The 23,460-nt window shown below is 37.5% G+C and overlaps 1 protein-coding gene across 4 annotated transcripts in view; it reads left to right on the forward strand.

Annotated features, from left to right (window-relative positions):
• Positions 1 to 23,460, forward strand: part of EML1 (echinoderm microtubule associated protein like 1) — a 53,391-nt gene that overhangs the window by 25,202 nt on the left and 4,729 nt on the right. For all 4 annotated transcript variants that reach the window (XM_009891034.1, XM_009891035.1, XM_009891033.1 and 1 more), the window contains 14 exons: positions 2,996 to 3,145; positions 5,191 to 5,260; positions 7,155 to 7,265; positions 9,655 to 9,750; positions 10,277 to 10,411; positions 11,929 to 12,028; positions 14,016 to 14,170; positions 15,364 to 15,489; positions 15,745 to 15,876; positions 18,914 to 18,981; positions 20,533 to 20,621; positions 21,148 to 21,245; positions 21,372 to 21,459; positions 21,647 to 21,742. In XM_009891034.1, coding sequence (XP_009889336.1) covers positions 2,996 to 3,145; positions 5,191 to 5,260; positions 7,155 to 7,265; positions 9,655 to 9,750; positions 10,277 to 10,411; positions 11,929 to 12,028; positions 14,016 to 14,170; positions 15,364 to 15,489; positions 15,745 to 15,876; positions 18,914 to 18,981; positions 20,533 to 20,621; positions 21,148 to 21,245; positions 21,372 to 21,459; positions 21,647 to 21,742 — 1,514 coding nt within the window. The remainder of the gene's footprint in view (positions 1 to 2,995; positions 3,146 to 5,190; positions 5,261 to 7,154; positions 7,266 to 9,654; positions 9,751 to 10,276; positions 10,412 to 11,928; positions 12,029 to 14,015; positions 14,171 to 15,363; positions 15,490 to 15,744; positions 15,877 to 18,913; positions 18,982 to 20,532; positions 20,622 to 21,147; positions 21,246 to 21,371; positions 21,460 to 21,646; positions 21,743 to 23,460) is intronic.

Below are 23,460 nucleotides of genomic sequence, written 5' to 3' on the forward strand. Positions count from 1 at the left end.
ATTAATAAACCAGCTGAGATTAGAGTGATAAATACTGCTTGCAGCATTTTTCCATCTAATTGTTGTACAGACTCTCACCATATATCACAACAGAATTGAATGGTGTCTTTTTACACTTGTAGGGTGCCCCTTGCTTAAGGGGCTTAAGGATGATACAGAAGAAAGTGTTAGGATGCTTGCTGAAACAACGAAAAAATGAACCACAACACAAAACAGACTGTCATTAGCAGTGTGTAGGTGGAAGCTGAAGTTAATATTTCAGACTATTATAAGAAACGATAATTAGAGTATGTCATGATTTCAGTCTTATTAGTTTTTCACTTAAGCTTACGTAGATGACTGAATATTTGCCAGATGGAGTATTATTTTTAGTTTGAATATTCATACGTCCTTCCAGGTGTGTGTCTGTGTACCCAACAGGATCCTATATATAAAGGTTGTCTATGAATAGAAAAAGTATGAATTAATAAAATTGTCTAACTAACTCTGAATGGTTACTGAGGAGGAAACATATTTTTTAAAAAATACTGTATGTGCTAATTTGTTTTTCAAATTTTAATTTCTTTGCAGTTAAACCCAATCATGATATCCATACTGAAATGTTACACCAATGACTGGGTATATAGCAGGCTCAAAAAAAAAACCCCACAAAAACAAGCAAACAGAAAAAAAAACCCAAACCCAGAGCCCAGTTTACAGATCATAACGCTGGGGAGAAAAGCTTAAAATAATTTAAGGAGAGAGACAAAGACAGCAGAAAACCAACTGATATTGCAGGCACTCGTTCCAGTTAAGTCAGAGGAGCTGAGCTGTTGCCTTGGAGGGAAACACAACTGGAGTAGGAGAAAACATCTTTGTAGTGGATAAATCAGCCTGGCTGTGGGATTACAGCCAGAAATGCTTTATAATATAAGGAGGGGGATAGAGAAACACGATGTTGGAGGCGAGACGCACAAATGGAAAGGGCAAAGCAGACTGTGATGGGGAACAGAAAGAATAAAATCTAATGTGTGTAGATTTCAAGGTATACCTGAATCGGAAAGGGGTTTTATAATCACGTTAGCAGATATCTGGGTAAGCTGAAAAAGATTCAGTCCATGTCAGATACATTCAGACAGGAAGAAACAGAAATGCTGAGTGATGGAAGTGTGAGGGAGGGCTGGAACAGAGGCGGTAAAACCTGAGCAAGAAGTTGGCGCTGGGGACATTGGGGTGGGAGTAGTGGTCTGCAAAGATTCGTTTGAGACCAGCTGCTTTGGCAAGCGGGAGGTTTGAAACAAAGGCTGCAGACCAAATAAAAAGAAAAGGTCAAGATAACATTCCCTGAAGTGCCAACTCACCAAATCCAAGTTGGAGCCACCGAATCCGAGTGTGGGAAACCATGAGGAGAAGGGGAGATCAACCCCAGGAGTTTACATCTGAGAAAAAAGGCTGATAGAAAGAAACTGAGTGTTTGACAGCGGCAATCAGGCGAAGGGTTGAATGCAGCATTGTTCCTCACAGGAAGAATTGTAAAGAAAGGAGATTTTTCCCTAAAGAATGTAATCTTTCCCATTTAATAGCTATTTTATGCACAGAGATTTGTGCCTTATGAACATCTGTATAATGTTTTTACATCACTTTTTAGAAAAGTTCAATTCTTCATGCTAAATTCAACTGCTAGTTTATGATAAACTTGATTATGTATTGTTGAACAAGGGAAATTTTATGTTGGCTTCAGTTGGTAATGGTATCTGGCCTTATAGAGAAAAAGAAATTTAAACAAATAATGCGTTGTCCTGCGATCTAGAGCAGTAACTCTAACCTTTACAGACAGATTAAAAATTGGTAGTAAATGCTGTGTAATTTGAGGACATTGGTTGTCTTCATGTCTTCAAATTTGAATATCTGAAACTTGAAGGAACTTTGGCTGAAATATTTCAATTTGGATGTCCAAAAGCTGTATTTTTGAATGCACGTTTTGGTGGTTGGCTATGCAGCACCACTTCTGGTGCATTTATGAGAAAAAATGGGCAAGCTTGTATTTAAGTTCCTATTTTAGAAGTAAGATAACTATAGTCCTTTCTTCTTGGATAACGTTAACATGAGTATTTTAGTTTGACAGAGTTATCATTGACTATAGAGAATAATGCACGAGTATCTTTTTAATATATAATTGGGGTTTCAGTACCTCTCCATATATTTGTCACAGCCAGTTTCTCCGTATTGACTGAATTAGAATGCACTTCTGTTTTGCCAAGATTCTGCTAATGCTGTTTCTCTCTGTTCCCATAAAAAAGGAAAGCCAAAATAGCTGTAGTCCCTAATGACTCTTCAGAATAATAAAGCTACATAATTTGGCTGAATTAACATTCAGTCGAAATGAGATTATTTCTGGATTAATTCCAGTTATTTCATTGGATTAATTTTAGATTAGTGTTGATATGACTAGCATCAGAATCTGGGCCACTGCCTTTTAAATACTACAAAAATAAATTGGAACGGATGACGCAACCCTTTTACGGTTTCATATCCATCTGGCTGGTAATGCCCAGAATAATGAAATCAATCAACCTGCACACAGGGTAATGCAATCAATCCTAATGTAATGCAGGGAGATGTACTGAATGACTTATTAGCGTTTCCATCAAGTCTAAATTTTTATTTTAATTAGTCAAGCAATGTAAATAGTAAATACACTTGGGACAAAATTAATACTGCCTGAGTCTGGCATGTAGCAAATTCCAGAGGATACTAAAGGGATAGTTTTTCTACAAATTCCTGTTGTCTTTACCATTGTTTTCTGTAGGACATGTAGGTTTTCAGTAACTCAAAGTCTGTGAAATGCTTTAGCTCTCTACTGTAGTAAGGAAGGGAGTTCTGAAGGCTGTTGAGTGATAAAGCCAAGAGATGTTGACTCCAGGAAATGCAGGGGCAGAAAATCTATTTTGTTTTTCTTTATTTGTAACATTCTTAATCAGTGGATAATGTTGTTGTAGCTTGACCAACATGCTAGCTATGGATATAGGGGTCGGGACTGCCGCAGTAATCTCTATCTTCTTCCAACGGGCGAAACCGTGTATTTCATCGCATCTGTAGTTGTGTTATTCAATGTTGAAGAGCAACTTCAGAGACATTACACTGGTCATAATGATGATGTGAAGTGGTAAGTCACCTAATAACCCTTCTTTTTTCTTCATAAAACGGTATTTGGGAGGGAATGTGTTGTTCTTTTAATATAGTTTTGAAAATTCAAGTGATTTAGCTTCTAAATTGTGCATAAGTTGGGTCCTTATGGCTGACAGTGTGTTCGCACAATCAAATAAATGTGACTGTAGTCATGGTAAAGATGTCAGATGTCTGTTATAGTTCTATCTAGTCAGTGCACGAAGGAACTGCTGTAAGGACGTGATGGCACAGACCTGAGGATATCCAAATATGTCCCTAACAGAGCCTGAGTTTGCTTGGGAAACCTGCCTTGAAATCTGTGCTGCCGTATGTGCTGTGCTGCCCCGTTTGGATGTGGCTATATGCAATTGCTGTATTGGTGTTCTCCAAGTTACTGTTTTTTTCTCTGAGTTGCTAACATTTGCTCCTCATATTTACTTGTGAAAATTTATTTTCCGTAATTAATATACTTTTTACATTGAGAATACAGCAAAGTAGAAATCTGACTTAATCTGTAGATCTGCTTATTTTCATTACTCTGTTTTTAGGATGATTTCACATTAACTACTTCTTCAGACTCTTGTCCTTCCCCTTTTTAAGTAGGATTGAATTAGTCATCTTCACCTGGGTCTGGGTGCCAAATATAGTTCCTTTAGGCTCAATCTAACCAATGAAACAGTTTTAATCTCATCTGCGGTCTTCCTGGTAGTCTTCAGGCATGTCTACATCACGGCAGCTATGCTGTGATGGTCCTGAGCAGCCTGGTTTATCTGCCGCCATGCAGGTGTGCCACCTCGGGCTTCAAAGCGATTTAGCTGTGTTCAAGCTTAGAGAATAGTAGATAGTGGGAAACATCAGTATCGTTAAATTGAAATCTAAATAAACACATGGTTTCTCTTGAGGGTATCTGTCTGCTTGCTGAGTGTAGCTGAAAAAGAGCACCCGGATTATCTGATGGGCCCTAATGTATGAAATGAGCTTGACATCCCTTCTTTAGATTAAGCATTATGAAACACCTGTTGTCCCTGAAAGCCCAAAGTAAACCCGATGACCAAATCTGGTTGCATTGTCAGCATGTTTCATAAAATTGAACGATTTGTATAATCTAGTTGTTTTGCAGGGAGATTTTAAACTTGGACCTGTTCCATCTTATTTCTTTCTTTGAAATGTTCTGACTCTAGATATTTCAAAGCTTCCAGGTTTCTTAGAAAGAGGATACCTTTCTGCATTGTAAAGCTGAACACGTTATTGCCACAGTTCATTGTGCAGGGCGCTTTGCCTCTAGAACTGTATGCAAAGCAGCTGCAGTGAAAAAAGAATTATGAGAGAGTTTAGGGCAAAAGTAGACTGTACTCCAGGTTATAGTACAAAGTTTAGGTTGTTTTTTTTTTTTCTTAGAGATGTTTGAAACTGTAATGAACGTTAAACTAAAATCTCAGTTTCAATTTTAGAAATCACATTGTTCAATTCCTGTTTTCAGTATCCTAGTTGTTGCTTACTAAAGGAATTGGTTAACCTCTTCAAAAATATTAGTGAGAAGTTGGTATCTCTCTATAAGAGTTGCTGAATATCTGGTCAATACAGTCTAAAGAGCAATGTTGGAGTGGATACACATACATTTGCTCTGGAGGATTGTTGCTAGACAGCATTGACTGTACTGACCGGGTCTCTACAGCCTCTGATTAGAGAGATCTGAAGTTAGATAAATAGTGCAGACTGTAAACTCCTTATACACTGCAATCACTTTAAATCTAGGTGAGATGAATCCCAACATAAGTAAGACTGAGGCTTGTTTGATACATGCTTTGCGGTATTAGGGCTTAAGCAAATTACTGCCGTGTTCACAAGGGAACAGTTGTTTTTTTTTAAAAAAAAAGAGCACGAAAATTGTTTTGTCAGTTCTGTTTTTATATTTTTAAAATGTTTACATGTATGCTGTGTTACTTATGACTAAAATCAGACTACTTATTTCAGGCTTAAGTAAAAGTCTGATGAAATAGGTAATAAATGGCTTTAAGTTTGGCTTCTCTTTCTTTTCTTTAGCCTGGCTGTCCATCCTGATAGGATCACTATAGCAACAGGTCAAGTTGCAGGGACATCCAAGGATGGAAAAGTGAGTGACTGTTTTGCTGACATAAAATTGATTGTCTTTCACAAGAATATGCTATCCAGAAGATACATGCTGTATTCTTTCCATATTGTAGTTAAATGGGCCTTACATTTTAGGACTGAACCACAAGCAAAACTTTATTTGACAGTTTCTATTGCACAATATCGAAGTTACCCAGATCCATTATCAAGATTGGTCAGTGGTTTCTGGTTCTGTTACTTACCTAGACTGAAGGTAAATTTGGAGCTGGTGTCCAAGAGAGACATGGAAGGATGAGGCTACAAAGGAGACTTGGGAGGGCAGACGGATGTGGGAAAAGGAGGAGAAGCAGCGGAGATTAAATTGTACACTGTACCACTTCATTTCTGACCGCACAGCTACCAAACCAAAGTACAAATAAGAATGGCTTTGGGTTGTTTGCTGAAAAAAAAAAATAAAATTCTTACTCTTGCCATCATCTATGCAAGAATATTTTTCTCTCTATTATTACCTGTATTATTGTAAAGCTTAGCTGTAGGCTAGGAATTTATTTGAACAGAGCAAGATGAATGTTGCTCCAAAGAGCTAAGACAAGTGAGAAAGAATGGGTACAAGCAGAGGCAGGAAAAGCACGAGGAAGAAGTTACTCAGCCGAGTGTGCAGCTCATGTCACAGCCAGACTATTGCAAAAATTTTGAAAATGTCAAAGAAGAACTTTAGGATAAAAAAGGATTATCAATGCGCTAACTACTTTAAGTAAATGAAGAAGGCAAAATCCCAGTTATGCAATATAAGGTTTATGTAAAGATAACTTTGTTGAGTAACATAAGCTATTCATTTTATTGTGTGTTGGAGAAATCTCTGGTATTATTTTTTTTAACTTCATAAATACAATTACCATTGTATCTGTGAAATAAAATCTAAAGGTTTGATGTCGATGCTTGAGGGGAATGCGGTATACAGGTAAGCCATTTGTATAACTGAGGTACTGGGGTGGCCTTGATTTTTGTTATATTTTTGTTTATGTTAAAAGGCAATTTCACTACTTTTGAGCAAGAAAGAGTGATATCTGCTCTTTTTATTTCCCTGACACTAATAAAACATACTCATTTCATTTGAACGGGCAGGGGAAAAAAAGGAAGTAAAACACGGCCTTTGTTGTTCTCCTGCAAAGGTTGATGATACTGTGTTAAACTCCCAACTATTTTTAAAGTAAAACTTAATGAGCAAGTACTTCCTGGGGTTGCCCTCTAGTGGACTTGAGAAGCAGTGCTGTCTCCAGGAGGTTCCGCCTGCGCAGGGCTGTCTGCGGTGCAGAAGTCAGAGCCAGGGGAGACCACTTGGCTTTCGTCAAGGAGTTGATCTTGGGCCATTACGTATACTTCAAATTTCATGTACAAAAAAAGCAATCTAGTTCTGATTACAGTTGTACAGTTCTTTCCTATGGCCATTTTTATGACACGGCATATTTTTAGATTTTAGAAATTTTTAGAAATTTTTAATCTTTTTGTTGCGCTTGCTGTTTGACATTGACCAGAATTAGCTCGGTTGCTACAGTTTAAACTGATGATCCTGGACCTACCAGTAAGTCCTATGTCGCAAGGTCATCAACAACTTTCACTTGACAAAGAATGTCTCGGTGCCCATTAACTTCAGCGAACTAACAGAGATCAGTGAGACCTGATGTCGTGTACCCTCTGGATAGTCAGTCCCAGATATTGGTCCTAAGCACGTTACCCTACAAATGATTTGCTGATTATCTGCACTTACGTGGCTGACTCTAGAGAAGTTCTGATAATTTTCATACCTTAAATTGTGATAAAATGTTTTTTTTGCATGCATTCTCATTTTTAAAATCCTGATGGGTTTTTTTTTGCCACTGTTGTTTCAGCTGTTTTTTTCTGTGTTTGTTTTCTAGCAATTGCCACCACACGTGCGTGTCTGGGATTCAGTAACTCTGAATACACTGCATGTCATCGGAATGGGGTTTTTTGACCGGGCTGTCACTTGTATTGCTTTTTCTAAATCTGTAAGTAAAGTAAATGAGTAGTCATATTAAGAAAGTTTGCCAAAGAGGCCTTTGAAGTCTTTGAAATTCAGCTTCCTTGAGCAAAACAAACTTCCAAGCTTTCTTTTCTTAGCTTCCTCTTTAGAGGAGGAAAGTTTGCAACCCAGTTGTTGACAACAATTTATGTCATTATTAAGGTATCTCGGCAGTCTCAGAGGTCTACCTTACACATAGCATAAAATGCAGTTAATTTCTTCATGGACAAGCAGTTGTAGAAATACTTGTGTTCTCAAAATTTCAGTATCCTTACTTCTTCTCTTTAAGCATCCCATTGCATTTCTCTCTAGATAAAAAGAGTTATTCTCGCAGCAGCTTTTAACCTCCGACATTGTGTCAAAGAATGATTAAAGAAAGACTTTACAGTGGCCCATACCTCTGATTTAGGATTTAGAAAGTGAGAGTTCCCATAGGGGTAGCAAAGTCTTTTGCTTAAAAGCAGCGAAGGATACGGATAAAGGATTGTAAAGAATGAGAATCCTGTTGTTAGCCTCTTGGCACCATCCTTCGAACTCTAGTCTATCAGGGAGGTAAAACAAAAGGTGACACAGGCAGCATCCAAGTTCCGTGTAAAACCATGAGTTTGTAACCTGACACGCACAAGTCTAGAAACCCTCTGTAGAACAGAATCCGTAAGCAATGTATGTGGTGCTGTCTGGTTGTCTCGGCAGCATTTTTAAAGAGGAGAGGACTAAATGGTGTATTCCACAAGCAAAATGTACTTCAGTGAAAGTTTCCATAGGTACTTGAAATCTATCGGTGACAATATTATCTAGAAAGTAGAAAAGAGAGGAATGGATTGGGAGAGCTGGTTAAGAATACAAAGGTGAAAGACAACACAGTTCAAGATCATCTTTGAAAGATACACAAAAATGAGTAGCAAGCAAATACTCTGTAAATATCTTTCTGGAGGATGAAATATGTACTCGATAACAGAGGGTTGCTATTGGCAGATGCCACAATGTTTAATATGTTTGCTTTATGCTGTGATTTCTCCGTTGTAGCTTGGTCTGTTTTGACCATCGCTTCCTATCCCATAGCAGTACTGCTTATCTCATTTTAGACAGCCCTCTCTTCAGGCTGCTTAGTCCTGTCTCTCTCCCACCTCTTGAGTTGCACTGTCACAGTTATTTTCGTAGCTGTGCTTAAGATGTGCATTAGGGACTTGATTCATCAGGAAAACAACCAAGCAACCTTATATAAACACAAAATGAAACAGAGTTTGCTTGGGCCTTCCCCCCTGCCCCAGCTTGGATCCATTCCCCAAACAGGCTCACTCTATGATAGTCCAGACATTTTTGGTGGCTCAGATCAAGAGGCAGCAACGAGCGGTTGAGCTCTGGGTGGCCAAGGAGGACTGTTTCTGTCAGCGTTGGTGACAAAGGAGTGCTGGTGGAACCACAGGATCAGATTTTTCCAGCAAGCTCATCTGCAGTCAAAGCTAGTATAGCTGATACCTGGAGCAACAGGATGCAAAAATCGTATTTGAGTGTGTTGGAAAGCACTTAGACATTATTTGATAGTTTATTCCACTGTAGAGACACAGCTGGGAATAAACACCAAAAACTGGAAAAAATGGCCCCAAAACTACCTTCCAGTTAGCAACTGTTTGGAAAAGATCTGATGACTGTACAGCAGGGGCCATCGCTAGTGAGACAGATGTCGGTCAGATCCCTTCAGCTCAGGTGGAGTCTCAGTTGGAGCTCCTCATCCAGGCTTTGGATTCACACATCAGAAAAATGGGTACCGACTGGAGAAGGTCTAGGAAATATGATGCATGAAGAAAGACTAAAGGAATCAGGGTTGTTAAGATTAGAAAGAGTGACAGAAGACGTAACTATAAAAAGACACCTGCCATGAAGAAGTTGTTTTCTAATTTCTTACTGCGTTCCCTGATTTTGATCCATTATTCCTATATGAAGAGTAAATTTGTTCCCTGTGTCCATAGCAGATCTGACAAGAAGTAATTGGCTTAAATTGTAAAGAAAGAAACTCAGTATAATTATCAGGAAAAGCTTTCTTAATAGTATAGGTGCAGTATGACGTCTAGTTTGCCTTGGGAATTTCAGTCACTGAAAGTTTAAAGAGAGATACCTGTCTCATTCCTGACAAACTCTGTTTGTCTACGGTTTGCAAGAGTTCCTCTTTTAGATCCCTTTTAGCCCTATTTTTCAATGATCCCATGAATTACTATATTTCATAGAGATCTATGGGATAACTCAAAATATAACAGTTGAAGTGTCAATATTTCACTTTCATCTACACGGAAGTATTTATTTATTTTTGAATGTGTATTTATATATCTCTGATGTTGGTTGGGGCATGCATTAATGTTTTCCATGTTTTGCCACAGAATGGAGGAAGTAGCCTGTGCTCTGTGGACGACTCGAACGACCACGTGCTTTCTGTGTGGGACTGGCAGAAAGAAGAAAAGCTGGCAGATGTCAAGGTGTTGCAATAAGATATTTTGTGCTACTTGCTTGTATGTCAATTTGGATTTCTTGTCATAAAATGTCTTTCTCTATTTAACTTCTTGGGCCTTTTTAACACTTTCAATTATAAAAGGCAAAGAACATGAAAAAGGGAATATTTTGTCTCTATTGAGATTATCCCAACACCTTGCTTTTTTTAAATTTTGCTATTGTTGTCATTCTAGAATTGATTAGAAAAGTCTAGGCAGCAATGATAGGAGCATGTTCAAAAATGAAATGTCTTAAACTAATCTTTTGTGTAGAACTTCTCATTACCTGACGTGATTTTGAAGGATAACTTTTGATACTAACTTATAAAAACACAACATCTTTTGACTTCAAAGTATTCTACCAAAGTATTCCAGACTAAGTAATAAATTAATAGCTCAGAATTTCTCTTATATCAGGAGTTGATCAGTTTATCTAATTAGAGAACCATTTCATACTGTTTTGTTTTCTTTAATTTTAAATTTTGATACAATGTTTTTCTTTTTTCCTTCCAAGTGCTCTAATGAGGCTGTATTTGCTGCAGATTTTCACCCTACTGATACAAATATAATAGTTACTTGTGGAAAATCACACCTTTATTTTTGGACACTAGAAGGGAATTCCCTTATTAAAAAGCAAGGATTATTTGAGGTAAAATATAATATTTCCTTAATTTTATGTTTATAGTAATGGTACAGTGATACAGAAGTAAGGGTTAATAAGGTTTGAGCAAATCTAAACAATTGATCATTATTAAACTTTTGCTGAAACTCAGGTGGCATCCATGGTACGGCACAGAGAGCTTTTCCGTGGGTAAAACTTCCACAATGGAGTTTTGAAATGTAGTTACCATTTTGTTCCTTGCATTCTTTTTCCTATAGTCTGTATGCTATGTCCCATGTCTATCCAGGCCCTGTCCTCCACCTCCCCCCCCCACTCCCCCTCAAAAAAAAAGTACCTTGAAACTCTCTGTGCTTACCTCAAGTGAAAAAAAAGAGAGTGTGTGATATACACTGGGTTGGGTTTTGTTTTTTTTTTTTCTATTTTGTCAGAGGATAGACTTGCAAAACCCTATAAATTTCATGAATATGAATAGTCTTCCCTTTTCCTCTGTTCTGCTCGGATACATACATATACATAATTCAAACACAGATTGAGCTGGCCGCTATTTGGTAAATGTAATTCTCATTTCAAGGTCTTGATCTGGTTTTGTTCTTAAATATAGACTAAGCTCTACAGCAGTTGCATACACAAAGGAGGGTCTGCGGTGACTGCAGATCATTCCAGTAGGGCCTAGTTAACTGCTTGTGGAGTCGTGGCTCCCAAGTATAGTCAAAACAAATATTTTGCAATGTCATTTTATCAGTTTTGTGTGAAATCGGGAGGGGATGCTTAAATAATGCATTAAAATTTCGTTACAGTTTATTTTTCATTCATTTTTAACTTCTAAGTTACTTGGGCAGATTTCTCCCTCTGTTATTCTCGATGGTTGTTGTGGATGGAAAAGCGTGGTGGCCATAGTTGAGAACGTTCATAGTTTGAGGGAGAAAGAGACCATACACCAAGTCAACAAACACTGTAAATAATGTCCTTGGAAGCTACTAGCTAGTGAATTTTTTTGTCCCCTTATATATTTCACTGTTTTGTTGCTGTGAGTATTTTAAATGTAGGGTTTCAAACCAACGTTTCCATTACTGAACTTTAGGATTCTTTCGCGAGATGATTCCTTAGTTCTTACGCTGCAGCGAAACTCTCTAGTAATACTTTTCTCCTAGAAACTTTGGAGTTAAAAAGTGCAGTAATAAAGCTTGTTTGCATCTTTGGCCATTTCTAAATAGTGAAAGCCTTTGGGACTATGCGGGAGTTGGGGGATTCGGTTTATCCGAGAGCATTCTGGTCTGATGTCTGGTCTGATGTTAAAAGTTGGCAGGCCTTCTCACACGCTTTGTCCGCAACTTGTAATTAAAGGATGCGGGATTAGGCCACCAACCTCAGCTGATGCATCTTTTGCCCTTGCACAGATTAACTGTTTAGACTGTAGGGATGTGTTTAACTCCTGTGTAGACATTTAAACAGTACTAGAACCCTATGAGACCAAAATAAATGCGTACAGTTAAAATGAATGGGTTGTGTGTTGCTGTGAGTGTATATTTTTCGTAACCATGCAGAAACAAGAGAAGCCAAAGTTTGTCCTGTGTGTGACCTTTTCTGAAAATGGTGATACTATTACAGGAGACTCAAGCGGAAACATTTTGGTTTGGGGGAAAGGTAAGACAAGACTGAAATTAATAGTGAAATTGTAATGTAAAAGACTGATTTTTTTTTTTTTTTTTTTTTTTTGCATAAGTGTAGCCTCATTTTAAGAAGAATAAATTTTGTTTATGTTGAGTTCTTTGCCAAGGCCAGTCCAGCAGATTATGTCTGGATGCTCCTCTACGAGCAGCTGAAGAACATATACCTGACTGCTAGAGCACAGAGTTCTGCAGAACGTGTTCCCTATGGTCAAATGTTGAATCATAGAGCTATGCCAGCTCGTATGGCTTCTACTGATGTAAGGAATGGCAGGAATAGTTCTTTTCTTAATCAATGTGATAGTAAGAAACACTGTTACTGTAATTGATGATCTCCAGTCTTCTATACTGTCACTTTGTAGTGTTTGCAAAAATTATGCCTATTGACATACACTTTAAAAACACAACAAATAGCTTTATTTGTTTTTCTAGGAAGTCAAGCTAAAATATATGCAGATCTAATTGAATTCCTCAGCTTTATTTCAAAAGAACAGATGGATAGGACAAACTTCTTTAAGAAGCATTTTCTAGTAAGAAAAGACTTTTTTTTAGGCAGCAGAAGTCAGTTCCTGCCACGAGGCAAACGGCAGCCACATCCTAAGTGTTTACTTAGTGCGGGAGATGGCCATGCATAGGAATAAGGAGAATCCCCTAAAGGAGTCCTTGTTAGTAAAGGAAGAAGGGATATAGATGACGGCTGCTTCTTATTTACTCAGTGCCTTCTCCCAAGAGTTTTGAAAGATATGAGACCCAGGAAGCAACGTGGCGAACCAGTTACAGAGTTGAGCCTTACTGAGCTGGTTTTGTAGACTTTTTTTCATCCAAGGACTTTTGGCCAATTATCTCCTTGTGCTTTTGGCCAACACGCTACTGTTGAGGACAGGGGTGGATACAGTGTTTGTAACTCAACTCCTCTTTTATTTCCCTTTCCCTTTTTCTGTGATAGTTTAAAACAAGACTTTTGAGCACTTTTCCTTCCAAATGGAGTTTTGAAATTGCATAGTCCTATCTCCTCCCTGTTCTTGGTTGTTATTTGGGACTGCCAACAGAGAAGGGAGACAGTGGCAGCTGCTGGCAGGGCAGGGTCAGTGCAGTGCTCTGGGGCCGGTTTGCCTTTGTGCTGGTAGGCGAATTTCTGCCTTGACTGCAAGCAGCCTCTTCTGTCCTGTCTCCCAGTAATGAAAGGGAATTCTTTATATGCTGCAAGATCTCCTCACCTCTGCCGATTCTTTTGGGATGGACAAAAATGTTGTTCTTGTTTTTCTATCTTAGTACAGCATGCTTTCTGTGTCTTTACTGGTTTTGACTCAGAGGTCTATGTTCAAGCGAGGGCTGCTTCCACCAGTTTGGAGTACCCTTAGCAAAAACTTCTCTTAATAGAAATCACTTGTAACTGACACATTATATCCATAGATGTGGGTAGAAGCAAATGGGATTTATAAAGGAAAAAGCAGTTGTTTCTTCCTAACTTGCATCAGCCCCTCGCTTGTGCTAAAGAGAAAGTGAGCCAAGTAAAGAGGTATGGGCTCTTTTCGGAGATTCATCACCTTCTGCCAGATGCACAAAGAGCTCTAGCTTAGTCAGGTTTTGGTGCAAGTTCAGTGTCTGGAGGATAACACGAGCCTGGTTTCTTTGTTGATAAGGTGCATAGTGCTACTGCAGGTCAAATGTGATGTCGAATGGTTTAGCTTAAACCCCCATGAAAAGTTTAAATGAACCTGTTTTACTTTGTGTTTGAACTAGACTCAGTGAGTATGTATACTTTTCGTTTTTTGAGAAGGGGGCAGTATGTTCTTAAGATGTACTAATTCAGTCTCTCCTGTGGGTCTGAGCATTTTGGTGCAGCACTCCATGCCCACGATTATCCTTGACGGGTAGTAGAGAAATGGAGAAAAAAAACTGGGGGGGAAAGGAGCTATTAAGCTGATTATTTCAGTAGTAATATCTTTTCTCCTTCTATCTAGGTACCAACAGAATAAGCCACGCAGTTCAGGGGGCACATGAGGGAGGAATATTTGCGCTGTGTATGCTGCGAGACGGCACACTAGTATCAGGAGGTGGAAAAGACCGAAAGCTGATATCTTGGAATGGAAATTACCAAAAACTTCACAAAACTGAGGTGATATCGCCTTACTTGAAATGACTCTGCTACTCACAATGAAAGTTTAGCTGTCTTCTGAACAGAGCCTTTTAAATCAGTTTTTTTCTTATGGACGTGTATTCTGTGGGGAAAGCAAATCAATGGGAAAATGTAATATCATTTGAGTCATCAGGTCATCCCTGTGATAGCCTATTTATTAACATAATATTTCCTTTTTAAGGTCTATGATAACTGGAAAAAAATCTTGTATTCGTACTATTTCATAATATTTCTTCCTTTCCTTGCAATTAATAATGTGAGGTCGTTTTTGATTTCAGAGTATTACAATATTAAAATGTCTTTGTACTTTCCTTTTTTCTGAAATTATGTGAGGGTTTTGGGGGATTTTTAGTACTTACATTTTTTCATTAATTTCTTGATTAGTGTTGGTTTTTTTAGAAAGAAATTCTGAAAAGGAATTCATTTGCTATGGCTTAAAACAATTTAAAGCAGAATTCGTTTGGACAGAGCTGCATGACTGTTTACATACTGAATGTAAGAGAACAATCAGCATAAAACTCTGAGGAAAGGTTTCAACTCTGCTATATATTATTAAATGTTGCAAATAGACATGCCATTCCAGTTGCATAGATGTTTTGGTAATTTGGTTTTTAACACAGCGCAAAGTACGTGCTTGTTGTGCTCTTTCTAACTGTGGCATCCTTTTTCTCTTATTTGTTCGTACAGTGGTATTTCTTGTTATTTTAAGTGTTACATCTTCCCTTGAACTTTATATTGGAGATTTGCACTGACTCTTTCAGAACCTAGGCTGCAATTAAAGAAACATACATTGTAAGAACGTACAAGTGATACAAAGCCTGACACTATCTCTGAGTAGAAATGCTTAGTCTGATATCACAGTTGCAGTTAACATATGATCGAGTTAACGCAGCATGAAGGAACCTTTTCTGTTTGTTGAAATACTTGGCTTATCTGTACAAACGGAGTGTTCTGTAGATAAGGATGTCTTTTCTTGTAGTGTTATAAGGACAGTTACTGAGCTCATGCAAGTTGTTACAAACTTTTGAAAGTCAGGCATATATATTCATCCATTTCATTTCTTCTCCGTGCGACATTTATTAAAATGCATTTGCGAGGCTGTGTGTCTTTAAAAATAGCAACGCTCGACAAATTGTCTGACTTATCTATCTGTTTGTCTGTTATGACCACAGATTCCAGAGCAGTTTGGTCCAATAAGAACAGTAGCAGAGGGAAAGGGGGACGTTGTATTAATAGGAACCACTAGAAATTTCGTCCTACAGGGCACGCTCTCCGGAGACTTTTTCCCAATTACCCAGGTAAGCTGTTGACTTACAAGAACGTTTCTAAGTATGTAATAGCAGTAAAAGTATTGCTTAAAGTTAAGTTTCATAAATATGCATTTATTAGATTTATTATTAGAGTACTTTTGGCAATAAATAACATAATAAATATGCATCTGTCTAAGCCAATGTATTTTTGTAATGCTTTAATACATAGTTTGGTCATTTTAATCTTGTTTTGATGGTACTGTCGTTTGTCCTTCTTGACAAGAAACATTTCTGCTCTTGTAGGGTCACACTGACGAGCTTTGGGGACTTGCTGTCCATTCCTCTAAACCTCAGTTTTTCACTTGTGGACATGACAAACACATTACCCTCTGGGATGCTACCACTCATCGTCCTATCTGGAACAAGATTATAGAGGTATAAATTTATTAAACACAACTCTACTTCTCTTCTAGGACTTCTCAAGTAATTTGAGTTTTTCGTAAGATTATTGGTTAAAAATATCTTAAAGTCTTAACTTGAGGGGGAAAAAATGAGAGAGTTGTAAAATTTGTCTTTCAGAAAATGGATGTAAAACTCTTAAAAAAAAAAAATAATAATAATTTAAACCCCTGGGTTATATGGATCTATATGCTGTATCATATAGAAGTGTGCAGTGCTGTTGACGTTTCTATTTTTTTACTAGGACGAGAACCACAAATATAAAGCTAGAAAATACTTATTTAAAAGTAGTTCTGATCAGGAATGTAGTATAAGAAATTAAAAGAAAGGAAAACATCAGTAGTTCTTTTAATCAAAAAGATGGAAATCAATAACACGAAGGGTTTGGCCTGAGAATCAGGCAGATAATTGCATTTTGCTACCTCCTGATCATTTTAGGGTTTAAGGTATGTTAATAGGATTGGGATTTAAAAATAAGCTCTCTCCCCTTCAGTCTTTAGCAGCGCTGTGGTTGGGCATCAGAGGAACGGTCAAACCTTGAGACACACCAAAATCTTCATGTGCTTGCAAATCTCTTGAACTGCTACCCAAGATGCCAAATGCAAGATCAGATAAATACCAGCACGCTTAGGCTATGAACTTCAGCAATAAGATGTATTTTTAAAAAACAGCGAGCAGTTATAAACTGAATTTTCCTTGGTAGATTGTCTAAGAAAAGATAAACGGGTGCCTTTTTCTCTTTTGAAGTACAGCAGTAGCAGTGTGCTCTGTTGTACGGTATGGAATAGGAACACACTAGATTGCAGAAATCCTTCACGTGCAATTCAGAATAACTGAAACAATGACACAACTGGAAACTTACACGTAGACCTTTCTGGTCTTTAGCATACTTTTTTGTGGAGACCTAATTTGATTATTTAGAAATGCCACACTGGTTTTGTGCAAGTCTTTTATCAGTATCATGAAGTGTAAAGTAAAATCATTGGTACCATTTTTTATGCTTCCCTAATGCTTTCCTAATAAATTTCTTTTTTTCTTGGGAAAAGATCATCACATAATTCAATTGCAGGTCCTAATGTGATCCTTTACTCGCTGTAACGGTCCATGTTTTTGTATACTCACATACACTTTCCAAAATGCTGGGAGAATAAGAAGTTAGTCCTTCTGGTACATTTCTCGCTACAGGAATGATACACTGAGGAGGGCCTGTAGTCATGAAGAGAAGTGCAAAATTTAGCACTTTGCTCTCTTGCAGTCTACAGAAGAGAGCATTTAGAAGTTTGGGTTGATAGTGAGATGTCATTAGTGGAGATAAGTACAATATGGGGAATAGGAACAAATCTATTAATTAGATAAGCTGCTACCTCAGAAACAAAGTTATTTAAGTAATCATCAACTCAAAAAGGACATTGTTTCCACTGGTTTATTCTTTGTGTCCTCTGAAAAACAGAACTGGAGTTTAGCTGACTATGACTTACAGCGAGTTTCAATTAATATTTAGCTGTGGTTTTGCAAATATAAGACACTGAGAAACTGCTGTTATTGAAATGTTTAAGAAACTTCTTTCTTTACTTGGATTCTTTTGAATGGCAACAGCAGTAGGACTATTAAACTAGACTTGGAGGGGTTTTTTTCCCCCTCCAAATAGACACCGTTTCATTAAGACAAGATTTCTATTATCAGTCTTGACAATAATCTTGTTCTTGACCATTTGAAATGTTCGAGACTGTTTCATAAATCAGTGACTGATTATCCAGAGTAAATAACTCATTTCGGGTTAACCTATTTTGTCATAGAGATCCATGTAAAAGCTTTTTAATGTAGTTATGAGTACAAGTTACTGCTCAGATGAAATTCACTGTTTGAACCTCTGGTTTATTCAGGAGAATATTTTAGCATTTACTGTGAAATTATACTTTAAAACATTAGCAAATTTTCCTTTCTGGACTACTGTAGTGGTTTAGAACATGCAGATAGAAATCCTGCATCTCAACAGTTCTGTAACATTTCTTTAGAGTTAGTAACATATTGTAAATTGGTCGCTTGTTTACAAGAATGAGAATATCCCTTACACATAGCCTCTAGGGCTAGTAATTACAAATTGCTAAAAATATGAACAGGTTTACTGAAATGGCTACAACATGATACTTTTTTAGAATATAGAAAATCAAGAACATAAGCATTTCTGTGAGATGTTACTGGATTTTTTTTTTTTTGCTTACATTTTAAAGTTATTTTTGGCAGTTCTCAGAAAAAGAAAGCTATTTATTTTGGGACTTTCTGCTATAACCTGAAGAGTTCTGGAGCTCACTCAGTGTAACTTGAACAAGTAGTAGAAAATGCTTACCTTGTTTTTAGGCATATGTTAAAATTGCAAGAAAAACACTGCAGTTCTTCCTGTCTCCATCATAATATGCTATGCAAAGTACAATGTTTTAAAATTGCATATCAAAATAACAAACTCACTTTATGCCCTCTATCTCCCACGAAGTTGCAGCTGGCAGGTGCTGGAAAAGGTGTTGGTGTGTGTAGAAGTTAGGCTTTACCCCTCCATGCAAAGTGATACATACCTTTCTTGAATAAGGTACTTGCTTGTCTGTTAGGCAGTAGGTAAACTGCAGCTTTGATACTTAATTCTTAGGTCAGCTCTAATTTAATAAGTTATTTTTAATCTTACTTGTTCGTGATTTGTTGAGAAGCTGCCTTTGCCAATGTTATTGTTACAAAATCACTTGCCAAGTTATTTTTAGATAGCAAAGAAAAGAAAACAGTGGCCTTGTATAGAGGGGGAAAAAAATCTATTGGGTAATATTTCAATCAGTTAAATATGCTTTTTTTTTTCCCTCCCCGCGCTCAAGTTTGCATTTAAAAAAATAATAATTTAAAAAAAAAACAAAACCAAACTCAAAAAAAACCAAGGGTGACTTACTCTGTTCCCGAGGCAGGTAATTGAACTGCGTTTTTGTTATAACCTGGACTGGTAAAAAGTGTATTTTCTTTTGAAACATTTTAGGATCCAGCACAGTCTTCAGGTTTTCATCCTTCAGCATCCGTCGTTGCAGTAGGGACGCTGACGGGAAGGTAAGACGCGCAGAGCTGCACCTTGTGCACCCACAAACACTGCGTGATTTTTCCAGCTCGCGTCCAAGTTGATGTTTGTTTTGCAGAAGTACGTATGACACATGTTCATCCCCGATGGATTGCTATTGAATTTCAGAGGGAAATTCATTTGTGTTGCCGCCGTGCCTAGAAACCCTAGTCTTGGGCCCGTACCCCGTGTTTGCTGAATGTTGCATGGACACAGAACTCGGAGCTGGTTTCTGCCCTGGGAGAGCAGCAATCTAAAATCAGCGGGAGGAGATGGATTTGGAGAGGGGAGGAAGTCTAGGTTAGCAGTGAGACCCTGTGTGGGAGGTGCTGTCACCATATCAGTGACCTAAATGTTAAATCTTTATGGCCATCGTGGCAAAGGAGAGGCTAAGGGAGGGGTTTGAGACGATGAGTTAACTTTGCAGGTGCATACAAAGATCTTCTCTGCGCTACCCTACAAACCCCAGAGGAAGTCTCATAGAAAAAAGTGGCTTGTTGGAAAATTTATCAAGTAGTTTGTCATCTCTAGTGCAGTGACAACCAGTGGCTTTAACAAAAATTTGGCAAATGTTCCACAGTGCTAGACACAGTGTAAAAATGCATATTAAGAGACATGTTCTGCCTGAAGAGTGTAAGGCGTAAACAAGGCGGACAAAACCGGGATGAAAAGAAATCTCTCTATTTTACAGGGCAGATTGAGCCCTGGGGCACATAGTGGGTCAACAGCAGACCCGGGGTTGAACCTCGGTTGCCTGTGGATGGAGGAAGGAGCGCCTTCACCGTAACTTCATCCTCTCCTTTAATGTCACTTGAGGGCAGACTTTGCTGTTAGTAATGAAAACAGTTCCACTTAACTGGCAACATACAGAATGCTTGTATGTTATGAGCCAGGATTATTTCAATCCTAAATAATGGATTTACTCTAGTTACTAAATTTACTTTGTTTACTAAATAAAATAAATCAAAAGGAGAAGCTTTGAGAGGAATCTTTACTTTGTCTTTAACAATTTGATGCAAGTACTGAAATGCAAATTGTCTTTTCTACATGTTTCCACAAATTAAATTTTGGGTTATCAAAATAAATTAAATCAAAATCATTAAAAATTAATAAATTAATTGACTTAAATTAATAAATAAAACTAATCCTATCAAAATAGAATCATCCTGATTCTTGCTTGTGTTTTCCTTTGCTCTAGGATTTAGTGTAGGCGGCAATTTAAACATCAGCATAGCATAGAGGAGGGTCATTAAAGGAGAAGGGTCATTATATGTAAGGCTTACTTTATTCTAATGCATGATGCGTAATAAAACAGAGTAAAATCTGAAGATTGATATCAAGGTCAATTTTTCTGGTTAAAAAACATGGGAAAGAAACTATCTTTGCGTTGAAGTAAAAATAAACCAAACTGAGTAGCAGTTGCTGTTTTTCTTTTCTTGGTGTAAAACTTATGCTATTTTGACAGAAGAAAAGTTGGTCAAGATTACAGTAGGTTTAAATTCCTTATGGAGTGATTTATTGGCCTCTTTCTGTATTTACAACAGGTGGTTTGTGTTTGACACAGAAACAAAAGACTTGGTCACTGTACACACAGATGGAAACGAACAGCTGTCTGTAATGCGTTACTCACCAGGTTTGAGAGCGTTTATTTACTGGTTAAAAAAAAAAAAATGAATTTTTTTTTATTAAATTTGGGGTTGGTTTGTTTTAAAATAATTCCCCACTAGCCATGCTGAAGTTGAAAATAAATACGCCATGAAACATTGCCAACACCGAATGGGTGGTGTCTTAAGCTCTAGTTTTCTTTTCCCTTCCTCACTCCCCCACATGTTCAATACGGTTTCACTGGGAAGGAAGAAAACAAGTATGACGTAACTGTGCAGGTTGTTGCAATCAGGTTAGCTCTAAATGGACTGTGTCTGCTTCCAGAAGTGTCACGTGTTTTTAACAGTAATATTTGCTGTATAAACTTGCTGTTTTGTAATCTTGAAACATGAATCAATACGCAGCTAAAAAAGAAAAAATAGAATTTTATTTTTTCATTTTTCAGGATCGAGGCCTTTAAGAATAGTTTCTCTTGTCTGTGACACGCTAACTTTTCAAAATTAGCCCAAGTTCTTTCTTACAGGAATAATTACAGTTCACTTTTGTGTTTATAGATGGAAACTTCTTGGCAATAGGTTCCCATGACAACTGTATTTATATATATGGCGTAAGTGAAAATGGAAGAAAGTACACTAGAATTGGGAAATGTTCGGTAAATAACTTTTTTTTTCTCCTGGTTCAATATTAACAATTTAAGTATGTTTTGTAGCACTGTATTAATACTGTCGCATTGAGAGATACCGATAGTGCAGTTAATACAATATTTTTCTCCTTGTAGGGTCATTCCAGCTTCATTACTCATCTGGATTGGTCTGTTAATTCACAATATCTTGTGTCTAATTCAGGAGACTATGAAATCTTATACTGTGAGTAAGAATTATATTTAGTCCTTTTGTGCAAGGTTCAGGCAGTCTAATACAGATTTAAAATTCAAATGAGACCATATAACTGCCAAGATAGACCATATGTTTTAACTCATGTGGTGCAATCAAAAATCTATACGATTTGTGAAATAAAAATGTTATCATGTTTTTTTTTGTTTTTCTTTTGTAGGGATCCCCTCTGCTTGTAAACAAGTTGTGAGTGTTGAAACAACCAGAGATATAGAATGGGCCACGTACACCTGTACTTTAGGATTCCATGTTTTTGGTAAGTATCTTTCCTCTTACAAGCTCTTGCCATTCTTGTTATTAACAAACACTTGGATTGGCAGCTTTTTCTTATGAAACGCAACTATTCAGATTTCAGGGAAAAATATGGAACTTCTGTTATGCCATTTTTATTACAATCTGTCCTCTTATTTCAATCCAGAAAGACTCTGATTTAATATTCTTGCTAGTTTCAAGTATAAATATTAAATTACAACATAAGTGGGAGACAAGGAAGAAATCACACGCTGCCCTTTCTGTCACACTAGAGCTGCTTCTCGTCATTTTTAATTTAAAGTACCAGTTCTGTGGAATTACCGTTTATTTAGGCAGCTACTGGACCAAATCCCTTTACTGTGCAAACACAAAATGGGTGACAGTCTCTGTCATTAAGTACTTGTAATGTATTTTGATACAATGCATGGCAATTAAATTAGGTGAAAGGAATGCAAGAAGAAAGAACAAAAACGTAACAAAATCAGAGTGGTTTGTTTCCATGGGACTTCTCTTCTGCCAGTTTTGAAGGAGCTGCTCTCCCCTCGTGCTCTGAAGCTTTGTACTCATTCCACAACGCATGCAGAACTAGACAGATTGTTACAAAAGCTGAGTACGAGGAGCTTCAAATTCTTGAGTACTCAAGATAAAATAGGACACCATGGTAGAAGTTCAGAGAGGAGTCTGGTTTGGTATAAGCAGTAAGCAAGGAAAATTGTCACCCATGTTTCAAATAGAATAGATGCAGTGATGTGTTTGAAGGCAGCCAGAAAGCATGCGTTTTTAGAGCCTAAAGATGGGATGGCAGTAGCAATATGCTGGGAAGACACATTCAAGTTTTGTATAATTTAACTGACAAGCAGTGCTCGGCTATCACTACAACATGCCGATTTAGTAAAAGGAGGGAATCCTAGAAGATTGGCTGCATGTTGACATAATGTGTTTCTCATATGAGGGATGACGGCCCTTACGGAACTATCAACATATTCCCGGGGTTTGAGTATAGCTGACATATGGTTACAGAGCTACAAAGTCTTTGCCTTCAGCATCACAGGTTCAGATATTCTGAGATGATAAATACTTCGAGTATTCCTTACTTTGTAATTTGGATTCATGCAAAATACAGTGCTATTGGAACATGGGGCTGCTTTTGGTACATAGAGGGTCATAGGAGAGGAGTGTCACACCTGAGTGGGTTTTTTTTCCCCCTTTGCAACGGATGAGCTTTTGGAGCCAGACTGTGGAACAAAATGATCTAGTGGGCCAATGGTGAACTTGTGGAAACTGCCTATACATTTTTATACTTACAGTTCTCCATGCTGAACTGCTTTATTGTAAGCTAAAGCAAAAAGGATGAGGAATAAATAAAACTACTAGTTTTAATAATGATCACAGTTACCATTTTAGTAATGACATAGGGATTGTGAGGGTATTCATCAAATGAAGAGAATTTTAAGGAAAAAGGATGTGACTTACTCAGAAAGGATAGGTAATGCACCAAGAGAGAACATGGTACCATATATACTGAGGATTCATAGCTATACAGTTAGGTCCAGACTGGGAAGTTACAAAGATAATGCATAATAATTATAGATGAAAAAAAGAATATTGGTGGTGGGAGGGTTATACTGTTGCCCATCCTTCCAGAAAGATCAAATGAACGGATTTTTTTTTTTAATAGCTTTGGTAGTTCCTTAGATGGTATGAAGGGTACAAACTCTGCTA

Source organism: Charadrius vociferus, unplaced genomic scaffold (assembly GCF_000708025.1).
Source record: "Charadrius vociferus isolate BGI_N301 unplaced genomic scaffold, ASM70802v2 scaffold228, whole genome shotgun sequence".
NCBI classification, from domain to species: Eukaryota; Metazoa; Chordata; class Aves; order Charadriiformes; family Charadriidae; genus Charadrius; species Charadrius vociferus.